At 43.7% G+C, this 14,752-nt stretch overlaps 2 protein-coding genes across 2 annotated transcripts; both read left to right on the top strand.

Moving 5' to 3' along the window:
• Nucleotides 1-971: 971 nt before the first annotated feature.
• LOC311021520 (olfactory receptor 6N1-like) lies at nucleotides 972-1,901 on the top strand (the record flags this gene model as incomplete). The annotated part of the gene is made up of 1 exon (XM_084022121.1): nucleotides 972-1,901. The coding sequence occupies one exon, from the start codon at nucleotides 972-974 to the stop codon at nucleotides 1,899-1,901; it is 930 nt and encodes a 309-aa protein (XP_083878247.1).
• Nucleotides 1,902-4,779: 2,878 nt separating this feature from the next.
• Nucleotides 4,780-5,709, top strand: LOC311021519 (olfactory receptor 1468-like; the record flags this gene model as incomplete). The annotated part of the gene is made up of 1 exon (XM_084022120.1): nucleotides 4,780-5,709. The coding sequence occupies one exon, from the start codon at nucleotides 4,780-4,782 to the stop codon at nucleotides 5,707-5,709; it is 930 nt and encodes a 309-aa protein (XP_083878246.1).
• Nucleotides 5,710-14,752: the final 9,043 nt, after the last annotated feature.

The raw sequence follows: 14,752 nt of genomic DNA, 5'->3' as shown, positions 1-14,752 counted from the left end.
ATAATGTGTACCATGTTCGAAGTCATAGGTTATCTTAGCATGCTACCATGCTAAACAGGGAAAATGTTGCCATGTTTTTTTTTTGAAGATCATATTTTCGGCTAGAGCGCCGGGAAACTGATCCAGGGCCGGGAGTTGAACCCGGGACAACTGCGTCGAGGATGTTGAGCCTCTGTACATGGGGCGGCTGCCCTAAACACTGCACCACCAACCGCCCCAATGTTGCCATGTTTAACGTATCATCAGGTCATATTAGGCTGGTGACAGCTAATGTCGGCTTCTCCGATGGTTCTGTGGAAAAAACCGTCTGGCTGGTCGGGTTACTTTGAAGTAGCTTGTGGTGTCGATATTTGTGATAACAATTTTAAAAAAGATTGCGAAGTGGTTGTCAAAGGTCTTTCAAATCTAAACCTGCAGAATTCAGTGGGAAAACCAGATGTCAATATTTCATATCAACTTTAGTCTGATACTGCTATTACAGTTTGTTGGAAATGTTTATCACCAAAACAATCTTAATTACGATCGGAGAAATGATGAGAAGTGAGTATCAAAATTGTTTTCACGTTTTTTTTTCACGTACACCTATTTTCCATTGTCGATCCTAGGTGGGGAGAGATGGGGTGACGTAACTATGTGTTTCAAGATAATCAGGCTCTCAGCAGCTCCACTGAAGCCACAGTGGTTTCAGCTGCCAGAACACACACAGACAGCATGTAGAACGTTTAGGGGTTTTACAGTGAATACAACTGAGAATCTATATTCATTAGGAATTAACTTACTTACATGTTTAACTTGTTGATTATGAATGTATGTTTCTTGCTGTTTATCACTGTTCTTTCATTTGGTTCACTGAACTAATGCCAAACCCAACTGACTCAAACAGGTAACAAGGAGTTGCATTGAAACTGTTGATATCCACCTGTAGAATTGTCTTTTATTCATAAAACAGTCTCTGCTTCTGTCTGGGGTAAATGGAAAACAGTACTAACCCGCCGTATTTTAACCTCACTATGTTTGTGAACATAGGCAACTACCGCTATCCAGCTTTTGTCCTCTGTCTGCTGCTATACGCTTTCATTGTCACGGCCAATCTTGTCATAATAGTGGTGATATTACGAGAGAAAACATTACATGAGCCCATGTACATTTTTATCATCTGCCTGTCCATTAACTCTCTGTACGGCTCTGCCGGCTTCTTCTTCAGATTCCTGAGAGACCTCCTCTCTGACACTCACCTGATCCCACGATCAGCCTGTTTCACTCAGATCTACATCATTTACACCTACGCGTCCTATGAGCTCACCCTTTTGGGCATCATGGCCTACGATCGCTACGTTGCTATATGTCAACCTTTGCATTACCACGATAAAATAAGCCCCAGGATGCTCTCCAAGTTGATTGCCTTTGCGTGGATCTATCCCATCGTCGCTGTCGCAGCCTGCGTTTATTTGGCCTCCAGACTTCCACTGTGTGGCAATAAGATCCCCAAGGTATTTTGCGCCAACTGGCCCATCGTAAAGCTGTCGTGTGTCAGTACAGTCATCAATAACCTAGTAGGCATGTTCATGACAATAAGCACGTTTTTTCTGCCACTGATGTTTGTCCTGTATACGTACGTACGAATCATTCTCATTTGCAGGAGATGCTCCTCAAAGTTCAAGAGCAAAGTTGTGCAGACCTGCCTGCCGCACATTGTGACGTTCGTCAATTACTCCGTTACAGTGTTTTGTGACGTCACTCTCAGCAGAATTGACCTCGAGGAGTTGAATCCGATCGTAGCAATAGTTTTATCGCTAGAGTTTGTCGTGATTCCTCCCATCGTGAACCCTCTCGTGTACGGCCTGAAGCTACCAGAAATAAGAAAATGTATATTTAGGATGTTGTGCTCAGAACCAGATTGAGAAACAAGAGTCAGTAGTGATGTGTGTCGCAATGAAAGGGGTGAACACTGAAAACTATTATGTTGTTTAATCTGTTATTTAGATTACTGTGAAGAGAAGTTTAAAATGTTGTTATTAAATAAAACAACTCCAAGTTGGTTGAATATTTTTCAGATGATTATTGTCAGAGTTTGTTATTAAAAGTCACATTACATAGTCTAACAGGTATCATGTACTTTTGCTTTTAATACTTTAGGTACATTCCTGATTGTACTTAGTTACTTTGAATCTGGTTCATAAACTCACTGTGTATTCGGAAACCTTTCCTAGGGGTTCCTCTTAGTAGCGAAAAAAATGTTTTTGTAGCTCAGTTCAGAGGAGCTGTTCAATTGCTTGGTATATTCAGTTGCACTTGTTTTAACCTGCAAAAACCCTGAGAAATATATCTAATATTCAAGAATAAAATTAATTTAAGTGAAAGTAAGAAACAGTTCAACTGTATTATTCCCCATCATCAAAGGTGGTCTTATGGCATAAGTCAAGTGTTTACTTCATTTTAATATGAAGTACAACTTTTACCTGCAACCTGGGCCTGGGAGCCCAAACTAAAAGGGCTCCAAACAGCTATAGATTTATTATGATTACTTATTATGTATTGTATTGAATTATGTTACTATACTAACTCATTGTACCCACTAAATAGCTCACAAAAGCACGTAAAAAGATGCATCTCAGCTGTATAACCTACTAATAAGTGTGTACTTCTACTTCAGAGAAACATATTGTCGTACGACATTAACTGGACAGAGAAATATCATTGGTTACTTTGCAAATTAAATTGTGACTTACAACATAACAACTAAATTATAACGTATTATTATCCATTAAACTATCCAGAATCATCCTAGAATTTTAATTTGACATTGTATTTATGATGCATCTCTTTCACTCTGCAGTTTGAATGCAGCACTTTTAGCGTATTAATACTTCTACTTTAGAAATATTTTTAAGTACTTCTTCTGCTGCCAGATGGAACATTACCAGTTAGAGAAACGGTAAAAAGTAAAGCTAGATGTTTTTTGCTTGGGGTCCTATAATCACTATATCTGACACATATTCAGGGAAAGACAACAACGTGTTTATTCCTTACTTGATATATTAACTAAACTATGGAGTCCTAATCCATACGAACGTTTAGTCCATGATATCAAACTTGCCGTAGACAAGGGATGGCCACAGAAAGAAGACCAGTTACTGACAAAACCAAATCCCTGTTCCCTGTAGTGACGAGCCGGGACATACAAGACATAGACTAGAGATACAAATATAACCAGGGCTCTATGAGTTGAGGCCCCCTTTGAGGTTCCACCGATGCTTTATGATAAGGAATCTTTACTATACTGTCCTGTAGATACATAAACACAAAATGTTTTCTCCATTTGTACAGTTCATCGTGTCCCAACACCTGGCCCACCTACCTAAGTGTGGCGATTTAAAGAAAAAAACAACAGCACTAACTATTTTAACATGTTGCATTTATGAAGTTCAGTGAGGTGTTAAATTTAATTCAATTTTATTTAAGTGTCATATCACAACAGAAGTCATCTCAGGACACTTAACACATTGAGCAGGACTAGAATACGCTCATTATTTTCTGAGTTAATACAGTTTCAAAGTCCCAACATCGTCCAGGGGCAAGCATTATAGTGATGATGTGTAGCAAAGATATGGTGCGTATAGTCATGAAACATGAGTGGATCTTTAGAAATACAACCGCTACTACAGCCATGCTAGCACTTCTATGAAGCTGTACTTCATAGGCACAGCGATGCTTTTAGCTGAATGCTAAAGTCTCTGTGATAACATACTGAAAATTACAATGCTAACATGTTGATGCTAAGCAAGTATAATGTTATTCAGGTTACCTTAGCATGTTAGCATGCTTAGAAGGAAGTGGTTGCCATGTTCTTCAGGTTATCAGGTTATCTTAACATGCCAACATGCTAAGCAAGTTTAATGTGTACCACGTTCATCATGTTAATTTTAGGTTATCTTAGCATGCTAAAATTCAAAGGCGGTACAATATGTACCATGTTCAACGTGATAGCAGGTTATCTTAGCATGCTACCATGCTAAACGGGGAAAATGTTGCCATGTTTAACGTATCATCAGGTCATATTAGGCTGGTGACGGCTAATGTCGGCTTCTCAGATGGTTCTGTGTAACAAACCATCTGGCTGGCCGGGTTGCTTTGAAGTCACTTCTGGTATCGATATTTTTGATAAAAATAAAAAATGATAGCTGACTTGTGATCAGACGACTTTCAAATCTAAACCAGCAGAATTTAGTGGGAAAACCAGATGTCAATATTTCATATCAACTGTTGTCTGATACTGCCATTACACAGTTTGTTGGTAATGTTTATCGTCAAAACAATCTTTATTACGATCAGCGAAATGATAATGAGAAGTGAGTATCCAAATTGTTTTAATGTTTTTTTTTTGTTTTTTTCACGTACACCTATTTTCCATTGTCGATCCCAGAGAGATGGGGTGACGTAACTATGTGTTTCAAGATAATCAGGCTCTCAGCAGCTCCACTGAAGCCACAGTGGTTTCAGCTGCCAGAGAACACACAGACAACATGTAGAACGTTTAGGGGTTTTACAGTAAATACAACTGAGAATCTATGTCCATTAGGAATGAACTTACATGTTTAACTTGTTGATTATGAATGTATATGCCTTGCTGTTTATCACTGTTCTTTCATTTGGTTCACTGAACTAATGCCAAACCCAACTGACTCAAACAGGTAACAAGGAGTTGCATTGAAACTGTTGATATCCACCTGTAGAATTGTCTTCTATTCATATAACAGTGTCTGCTGCTGTCTGGGGTAAATGGAAAACAGTACTAACCCGCCGTATTTTAACCTCACTATGTTTGTGAAAATAGGCAACTACCGCTATCCAGCTTTTGTCCTCTGTCTGCTGCTGTACGCTTTCATTGTCACGGCCAATCTCATCATAATAGTGGTGATATTACGAGAGAAAACGTTACACGAGCCCATGTACATTTTTATCATCTGCCTGTCCATTAACTCTCTGTACGGCTCTGCCGGCTTCTTCTTCAGACTCCTGAGAGACCTCCTCTCCGACACTCACCTGATCCCACGATCAGCCTGTTTCACTCAGATGTACATAATTTACACCTACGCGTCCTATGAGCTCACCCTTTTGGGCATCATGGCCTACGATCGCTATGTTGCTATATGTCAACCTTTGCGTTACCACGATAAAATAAGCCCCAGGATGCTCTCCAAGTTGATTGCCTTGGCATGGATTTATCCCACTATTGCTGACGCAGCCTGCCTCTATCTGTCTTCCAGACTTCCGCTGTGTGGCAATAAGATCCCGAAGGTATTTTGCGCCAACTGGTCCGTTGTAAAGCTGTCGTGTGTCAGCACTGTGATCAATAACCTCGTCGGCATGTTTGTGACCATGAGCACGGTCCTCCTACCGCTGGTGTTCGTCCTGTATACGTACGTACGAATCATTGTCATTTGCAGGAGACGCTCCTCAAAGTTCAAGAGCAAAGTGTTGCAGACCTGCCTGCCGCACATTGTGACGTTCGTCAATTACTCTGTGACCTTGTTTTGTGACGTCACTCTCAGCAGAATTAACCTCGAGGAGCTGAATCCGATTGTAGCGACAGTTTTATCGCTAGAGTTTGTCGTGATTCCTCCCATCGTGAACCCTCTCGTGTACGGCCTGAAGTTACCAAAAATAAGAAAATGTATATTTAGGATGTTGTGCTCAGAACCAGATTGAGAAACAAGCTTCAGTAGTAATGTGTGTCGTAATCAAAGGGGTGAATACTGAATATAATTATGTTGTTTTAATCTGTCATTTAGATTACTGTGAAGAGAAGTTTTCAATGTTGTTAAGTCAACTCAAGGTGGTTGGATATTTTTCAGATGCTTATTGTCAGAGAGTTTGTTATTAAAAGTCACATTACATAGTCTAACAGACATTGAATACTTTATTTTAATACTTTAGCTGCATTCCTGATTATACTCGGTTACTTAGAATCTGGTTCATAAAGTAACTGATTATTCTAAAACCTTTCCTAGGGGTTCCTCTTAGAAGCAAAAAAAAGGTGTTTGTATCTCTAGCTCAGTGCCGTTCAATTGCTTGGTATATCCAGTTGCACTTGTTTTAACCTGCCAAAACCCTGAGAAATATATCTAATATTCAAGAATAAAATTAATTGTGAAAGTAAGAAACAGTTCAACTGTATTAATCCCCATCATCAAAGGTGGTCTTATGGCATAAGTTAAGTTACTTCATTTATATATGAAGTATGACTTTAACCTACAGCCTGGGCCTGGGAGCCCAAACTAAAAGGGCTCCAAACAGCTATAGATTTAATATGATTACTAATTATGTATTGTATTGAATTATGTTACTATACTAACTCATTGTACCCCCTAAATAACTCACAAAATCACTTAAAAAGATGCATCTCAGCTGTATAGCCTACTACTAACTGTGTACTACTTCAGAGAAACATATTGTCGTATGACATTAACTGAACAGAGAAATATCATTGGTTACTTTGCAAATTACATTTTGACTCACAACATAACAACTAAATTATAACGTATTATTATCCATTAATCTATCCAGAATCATCCTAGAATTTAAATTTAACATTGTGTTTATGATGCATCTCTTTCACTCTGCAGTTTGAATGCAGCACTTTTAGCATAGTAATACGATCTACTTTAGAGACATTTTAAGTAATTCTACTGCTGCCAGATGGAACATTACCTGTTAGAGAAACGGTAAAAAGTAAAGCTAGATGGTTTTTGCTCGGGGCCCTATAATCACTATATCTGACACATATTCAGTGAAAGACAACAACTTGTTTCTCCTTACTGGACATATTAACTAAGCTAAGAAATCCTAATCCACACGAATGTTTAGTCCCTGATATCAAACTTGCCGTAGACAAGGGAAGGCCCCAGAAAGAAGACCAGTTACTGACAAAACCAAATCCCCGTTCCCTGTAGTGATGAGCCGGGACGTACAAGACATAGACAGGAGATACAAATATAACTGGGGCTCTATGAGTTGAGGACCTCTTTGAGGTTCCACCGATGCTTTATGATGAGGAATCTTTACTATACTGTCCTGTAGATACATAAACACAAAATGTTATCTCCATTTGTACAGTTCATCGTGTCCCAACACCTCGCCCACCTACCTAAGTGTGGCGATTTAAAGAAAAAAACAACAGCACTAACTATTTTAACATGTTTCATTTATGAAGTTCAGTGAGGTGTTCAATTCAATTCAATTTTATTTAAGTGTCATATCACAACAGAAGTCATCTCAGGACACTTAACACATTGAGCAGGACTAGAATACGCTCATTATTTTCAGAGTTAATACAGTTTCAAAGTCCCAACATCGTCCAGGGGCAAGCGTTACAGCAATGATGTGTTGCCATGATATGGTGCCTATAGTCATGAAACATGAGTGGATCTATAGAAATACAACCGCTACTACAGCCATGCTAGCACTTCTATGAAGCTGTACTTCATAGGCACAGCGATGCTTTTAGCTAAATGCTAAAGTCTCTGTGATAACATACTGAAAATTACAATGCTAACATGTTGATGCTAAGCAAGTATAATTTTATTCAGGTTACCTTAGCACGTTAGCATGCTTAGAAGGAAGTGGATACCATGTTCTTCAGGTCAGTGGCGCCGCCAGGATTCAATTTCAATGTACGCACAGAAACGGCAAAATACAACAACAAATAGAAAAATACTTTTTTAAGACAAAATCGAATGTTTTCAGTATCAATGAAATCAGTAGCGTATATCATGGTGATAGGCCCCAGTGCAAATATTCTTTTTGTGCCCTCCATCCCCGCCCTAAACACAAGCGCACGCTTGTGAGCACTCCACGAACGCACACACACGCTTGGACACACACGCACAGTACGGTATGATAACTCTCCCGGCCCGGGGAGAGAGACATGCATCGGCTCGGCCCACACTGCTCAGCAGCAGAGAGGTGACGAGACTAGAGCCGAGCTGTATTGTGTAGTGGAGAGGGACCAACACAAGCTATGCGTAATTGCGCACACACGCGCGATCGTCCTCTCAAATGCGGCTGCGTCTCTCCAGGTCACTGTGTGAGCGAAAGAAAAGCTCTGACTTGCTTGGGCAGACGTTGTTTGGTGTCACCCGCTGAAATTTAAATATCTAGCACACCTTCAAAAAAAGTACGCACAGTGCGTACAGGATTCCGGCTGGCGGCGCCACTGCTTCAGGTTATCAGGTTATCTTAACATGCCAACATGCTAAGCAAGTTTAATGTGTACCACGTTCATCATGTTAATTTTAGGTTATCTTAGCATGCTAAAATTCAAAGGCGGTACAATATGTACTGTTGGGGTTGTAGCAGGAGCAGATTTGGTTATCAACAGTTAATTATTAATATCAATATGGTTATCGGTATTAATAATTATATTTAATATATTATCATGATATAATCATGAATAAACGGGGCACCACCCTGGGATCAGGGAAAAGATAACCTAAAACTGTATTCAGTCTCAATATAAAGGTTTTATACTCACATGCCAATCATCGTGATCATTGGCATAGAAGTATAAAAACAATCTAACAATTAAGAAGGGCGTGAAATTCAAGCACTAGCCTTCACAACCTGCTGTTATCCAGTGACATATACACAACAAGTACAAGAGACCGCTAGTTATAATATAATAAGATTTATTAAAATCAGTAATAATGATCACAATCAATAACACTGCAATTAACAAAGCCTTATTACCTAACTACCTAACACACAAAGCTAAGCTAAACAAAGGGAGAGACACACGTGGAGTGTGTGCGTATGTGTGTGCGTGCGTGCGTGTGCGTATGTGTGTGCGTGCGTGTGTGTGCGCGTGTGTGTCGAGAGAGAGAGAGGGAGAGATGGCTATGTGCGGCCACCAGATGGAGCTATTCCTCACAGCGTTCAGGGGCGGAGCCACTGACGTCCGATGGGGTAGCGAGAGAGAGAGAGATGTGGAGCTATTCCTCGCAGCGTTCAGGGGCGGAGCCACTGACGTCCGATGGAGTAGCGAGAGAGAGAGAGAGAGAGAGATGTAGCTATGTCCCTAGCGTCCGCCGGAAACAGCTGGCTTAGGACACGTGTGTGCGGCGTGTATGTGTGTGTGTGTGTGTTAGCGGGACACAAACAAAGAGAGAGAGAATGCGCGAGCGATATTCTGAGTCTCAGAAGCCGTGCCGCTACCACACGGGCTCGCGTGAATGAACTGGCGTTTATTCCCCGAGACCGGTCTTTTAACTGATAGTAGAGGCTTTCTGAGCTCGCGAATATGGCGGAGGTTAGTCGCAAACACTGTTACAGAAATCAACCCAGCTTCGTGGGTACACGATCAGCATTCACATACAGCAGCACATGAACAAACGGACTCGGCGATCCGCGATCAGAACTTAAAACACATTAACAAGAATTACAAGCATGTCCTACACTATCGAATCTCTGCTTCTGCCCAGACAAATAGCCTCTTACTTTTGTCGATGTGAGATGCGTCGATGTGAGGGTTTCGTCCCGTGCGGTGATGGCGTTCCTTGACGCCGGCAACGGACGGTAGTTCGTGGGCGCTCGTTCAGCGCCGGATCCAATTGGTTGAAGAAAACCGTTAGTTATTCTTCCTTCTGCAGGGAAATGATGAACAATCGCGGGGCTCGGCGATTTAGTCAGCTGATTTCAGACAAAGACGGGTCGAGTTATCCGTTCTGCTGGCAGCTGGGACGAAGAAAGTTTTTCTTCTTACCGCGGGGAACGGGAGAGTAGCGCTGTCGCGGTGGTCTCCTCGGGATCCAAAATGATAAACAAAAGAAAAATAAAACGAGTAGAGAAAAAGAGGGGTAAAACAGTCTGTTGCTCGTCCAGCGAGTTTGGGGGAAAGACTGCGGCCTAGGACAAAGGGAAACGCTGCAGACGTAATCTTCACCTCCTGTTGTAACGCGAGTTATTTTGGAGAGAGAGAGTTTTTCTGGTGGCCACGGGATTTATAGCTCACGGCTGGTCCGGGGGACCCCCTGGAGTCCCATGCAGTTGCCAGCCAATAGGGCACCAGTTGTGTGACGTCAGATCTCGCGACCAGGTGGAGGTGACACTAAAATGGTGGTTGTAGTTTTTTATCTCCTTTGTCTCTTTGTCTGGCCGCATTGTGTAGGCTTTGTAGGCCGCATTGTGTAGTCCTAACGGTTAGGTCCCAACAGTCCCCCTTTTGGTCTGAAGGTTGAGGTGTGGGACGCAACCTTCGGAGCAACATAAGGGCCGAACCGTCCATGTATTCCTTGAAACACGTGGGAGTCCAAACAGTCTGTATATTCCATGGAAAAGAGGTTAAACAGTTCATTCAGGTTAAAGTCCATAACTTTGATGGAGGTGTTGTCTGGACAGAGATTGAGGCGTTGTCTGGACAGAGATTGAGGCAAAGTCTGGGCAGAGACTTCTAACTATCTAACCTATATTAAACATCACTAAGGCACAATTTATACAAACATCAGCATTATCATTTCATTCAGGAAATTTCAAACAGGACCCATTCCTATTATGAAAAACAGAACAAAGACGGAAGGAAAGCGAGGAAAAGGAAAAGGGGTTAGTGGTCGCTAGGCTTACTCCGGGAAGAGGTTGGAGTTAGCCTGTGGGATGTGTGTGGTATCTCTACAGAACCTAACATTTAGTATGGCTTTAGCCTATGCGTATCCTGTTTCCCTATGATAGATAGATTGAGGATGAATCTTATGCCCAGGTTCCTGGGGTCTACTGAGATCGGGATTGCATTGCCAAGACCATAAACCAAACGCACTTATGAAGGTTGCACCACAGTTGTAATAGCGGATTGGAGGATTTTCGTGACCAGGCATCTAAGGCATGTAAGGTGTTATTGAGCAGGCTGGAGTGTAAGTTGACCGTGGCTATGATTCCCTGAGGGGGTGTTGCCTAAGTTCTGCAGTTGTTGTCACTGTGAGAAGGGTTTGATGTTTAGGTGTTAGTGCATGCGGTTACCCTGCTGTGGCCATGGTGAGTCTTCTCCTGGGTATGAGGGAGACTGCCTCCCCCTTTTGGGTGCGGCAACTGCGATCTCTAAGAGGTGTGACAGGTTTGTAGGGCTTGCTCTGATTCGCATGAACCCACTTGTGTGTGGCTGGGTGCCTTGGTTGTGAGACCCTGATGCGGTAAGCCACTGGTGATAGCTTACCGACGATCTCGAAGGTTCGACTCCTCATGAGGATGTCGTCCACATAGATGAGGTTACCGCGTGCAGCCGCGTCACTCATCGCCTTGTGGAGGAAAATGTTGAACTCGGCGGGGGAGTTCGAATACCCAAAAGGACAGCGGTTCCCAGTATACTGGCGGTTCCCAAAGGAGAAGGCAAGCTTATACTGGTCTGTTGGATCAACTTTCATTGTCCAGAAACCATTAGCGATGTCTACCGTTGAGAAGAAGCGGGCTCCCTTGACCTTAGCTAGCTCCTGATCCAGGTGAATCATGGGCCAGCGGGAGAGAGGAACCTGTTTGTTCAGTGGCCGGTAGTCGATGGTGAGGCGCCATTTCCCAGTGGGTTTCAAGACCGGCCAGATTAAAGGAATATATGTTGAGTTGCATTCCCGGATGATTTGCTTCTCTTGGATCCTGTACTGGCGTACGAAGGTCGGTGGCGCATTCGGATCAGTGGGGATGCGGACCGTGTGAATTTGGGTCTCCCCACAGTCCTGCGAGTCTCGGGAGAAGATCGGCTGGAAGTCGTGGAACAACTTCCGTAGCGCATCTCTCTGGTCCTCGGTAGTGAGGGCATCTGCTTTGGCAAGCTGTTGGGTTATCTCAGACTCAAAGCCCGAATAGGGTTCCTCAGGTGGTTGGTGTGTCTCACCTGAGGTCGCTTCGGTCGATTGAGTCGTTAATGCGTAGATGACCAGATCACCCCCTTTTCCAAGTGCTGTGCCACAAATGGCTTCGCCGTGAAGGGTTTCATGACGGGCCATGGTCATCATTGCGGTTGGGAATGTGAAAAGGACATTGTCTAAGTTTTTACTCCTGGCTAGGGAGGGAGGTAACTCTCCTATGACTGGTATGGTCAGTTCAAAGTCATGGAAAGAGTTGTCGACCAGCATCCCTATTGGTTTCCGTGCTCCCACCTGGATTGGGGCATGCGTCAAGTTTTGGACCAGGATGTAGGTTGAACGATTGTTCAACTCAAGCAGGGGCATGCCACAGACTGTAAGGTTAAGTTCCCAGAAATGGGGTAAGGGCTGGAAGAATGCTTGGGAGCCAGGCATCTTCTGTCCCTTAAGGATGGCGAGCCGGATGGGGACACCTGCGGTCCTGGCAGGGACCATCATGTCAACTTCGCTGGCAACCTGACATGCCTCTGGGATGGTTTGGCCTGATGTCAGGTGTTCAAGTTCAATGGGCAGGGGCTCGCTCTTAGCATTAGCCTGGGACCACAGAATCTGATTGACCGTGTCCAGTTTGGTGCCAAGTCTGACCAGAATATCAGCACCTAAAAGGAATGGTGGATGTAGTTTGGGCACTATGCTTATGAAATGGTCAACCTGTTTCTTCCCAATACGGATCGAGAGGGCACACACTCCCACCGCCTTAAGGAGGGTCTGCGGTGATTCTGCAGAAAGGAGGTGGTGGTTGAGAGGCGCGAAAACTGGGAGAGGTTGATGCTGGCACAGATGGTGGTACAGATCTTGACTGACGGCTGTCTTCTCTGACCAAAGCCCCAGGATCGCTTCTGGGACATGGGTGTCATTGAGATGCACACCGCCAACCAGATGAGGGCTGTAAAGTGCTGGGTTTCGGTTCTCCAGCGGACACAGGAAGGATCCGTGGTGTCGGAAAGCACTCAAGTCGCCGGCTTGGAGTTGTGGGCTCACAAGCTGTGCGGTTTGAGCAGAGCCAGGATTAGGCTCTGGAAAAGGCATCTGCATTGGTAGAGGGTCTCTGGACTCTTGGATGACGGCGACTCGTTCATCGGAGGCCATCAGGCCACCTGAGGGGTGGAGCGGTTTTGGCGTCTCGACCTGAGCCCAGATGCGCCCCTGATGGCAGTCGATAAGCGGTGCCAGCCGGTCCAGGAGATCCTGACCAATGAGAAGTGGTTCGGTGTCAATGGCACAAATGTGGATGGGGTGCACAAGAGTGACTCCCTGAAACGTGAGGTCCACCCACGCACGTTCTGTGATGGGTGACCTGTCCTGCGTGTAGCTGGTGATGCTAACGTGGCAGGGCTCAATTTGAAGTGGTTTACCTAGGGAGAGCATGGTTCGGGTCACCTCCGACTGTACAAGTCTCTCCCTGCGCATGGGACGGTGTGCGTCCGTGGGGGGCGCGGTTTCAAGGTCCGACAGGTCAGGCATATCCGTGTCTGGGGGTGTACCTACCTGGGCAGCCTGAGTTTCCTCCTGGAGTTCTCTCTCCTCCTCCCTGCACGGCCTGCGGAGGGCTTCCTCCCTCTCCACCTTCAGTTCGGCCACTTCCTGTCGCAGGGAGGTGGTCGCATGACCCAGTCGATTGATTAACTCCTCATCCTCAGCTTTCTGCAGTTGTGCTCTGCGCTGAGACAGGAGGAGGATTCGACCCACCACGTCAGCGATTGTGTGTTGTGGTTTCCTGACGGGTGATTAACATATTCAACAAGCTCCTGCAGTTGATCATTGCATGTCACTACATCGTAGTGCTCAAGGTTTTCCTTGTCCTCAAGGGACAGGTGGAGGAGACCAGCGACCGCATCCTGCAGGTCTGCGTCGACTGATACCTGGGGAGCCTCAGCTCCTTGTTCTTTCGGGCCGTAGTTGCTCATTTTACCTCTAGTAAAAGGCAGAACCCGGTGGCTTCGCTTGTTTGGTTTTAACAGCGAAAAAGAATATATGTTGTTATGCTGATGTGGGTGCACAGGTGAGCGGCGTCGACCTGTGACTTACAATGGAAATGTTAATACACTTCTACAGTCTGTGGACTGGTAGTGAGGTGTCTCTAGCACCTCTGGTGAGTGATAACAGTGTTATAACGCGTCTTAGTATCCCTAATCCTGTGTTTGTTAGTATTGTTGTTAAACAATAAATGGCTAATCACAACATGCATATGCAACCCTCAACTGTACTTGCTTGGCAAATAGTAATGGGGAACAACAAATCGATCCTTGAAAATCGATTTCTAAACAATATTAATAATAATAATATTTACTATTATTATTATTACTATACCTCTCAGGTTATTGTGCATAATTGGGGCACCAATTATGTTGGGGTTGTAGCAGGAGCAGATTTGGTTATCAACAGTTAATTATTAATATCAATATGATTATCGATATTAATAATTATATTTAATATATTATCATGATATAATCATGAATAAACGGGGCACCACCCTGGGATCAGGGAAAAGATAACCTAAAACTGTATTCAGTCTCAATATAAAGGTTTTATACTCACATGCCAATCATCGTGATCATTGGCATGGAAGCATAAAAACAATCTAACAATTAAGAAGGGCGTGAAATTCAAGCACTAGCCTTCACAACCTGCTGTTATCCAGTGACATATACACAACAAGCACAAGAGACCGCTAGTTATAATATAATAAGATTTATTAAAATCAGTAATAATGATCACAATCAATAACACTGCAATTAACAAAGCCTTATTACCTAACTACCTAACACACAAAGCTAAGCTAAACAAAGGGAGAGACACACGTGGAGTGTGTGCGTATGTGTGTGAGTGCGTGCGTGTGCATGTGCGTG

The sequence above is a fragment of the Eutrigla gurnardus genome, assembly GCF_963514095.1.
Source record: "Eutrigla gurnardus genome assembly, chromosome: 12".
Classification (NCBI taxonomy): domain Eukaryota; kingdom Metazoa; phylum Chordata; class Actinopteri; order Perciformes; family Triglidae; genus Eutrigla; species Eutrigla gurnardus.
Note: the sequence above shows the minus strand (reverse complement) of the source record. Positions and strands in the feature narration are given on the sequence as shown.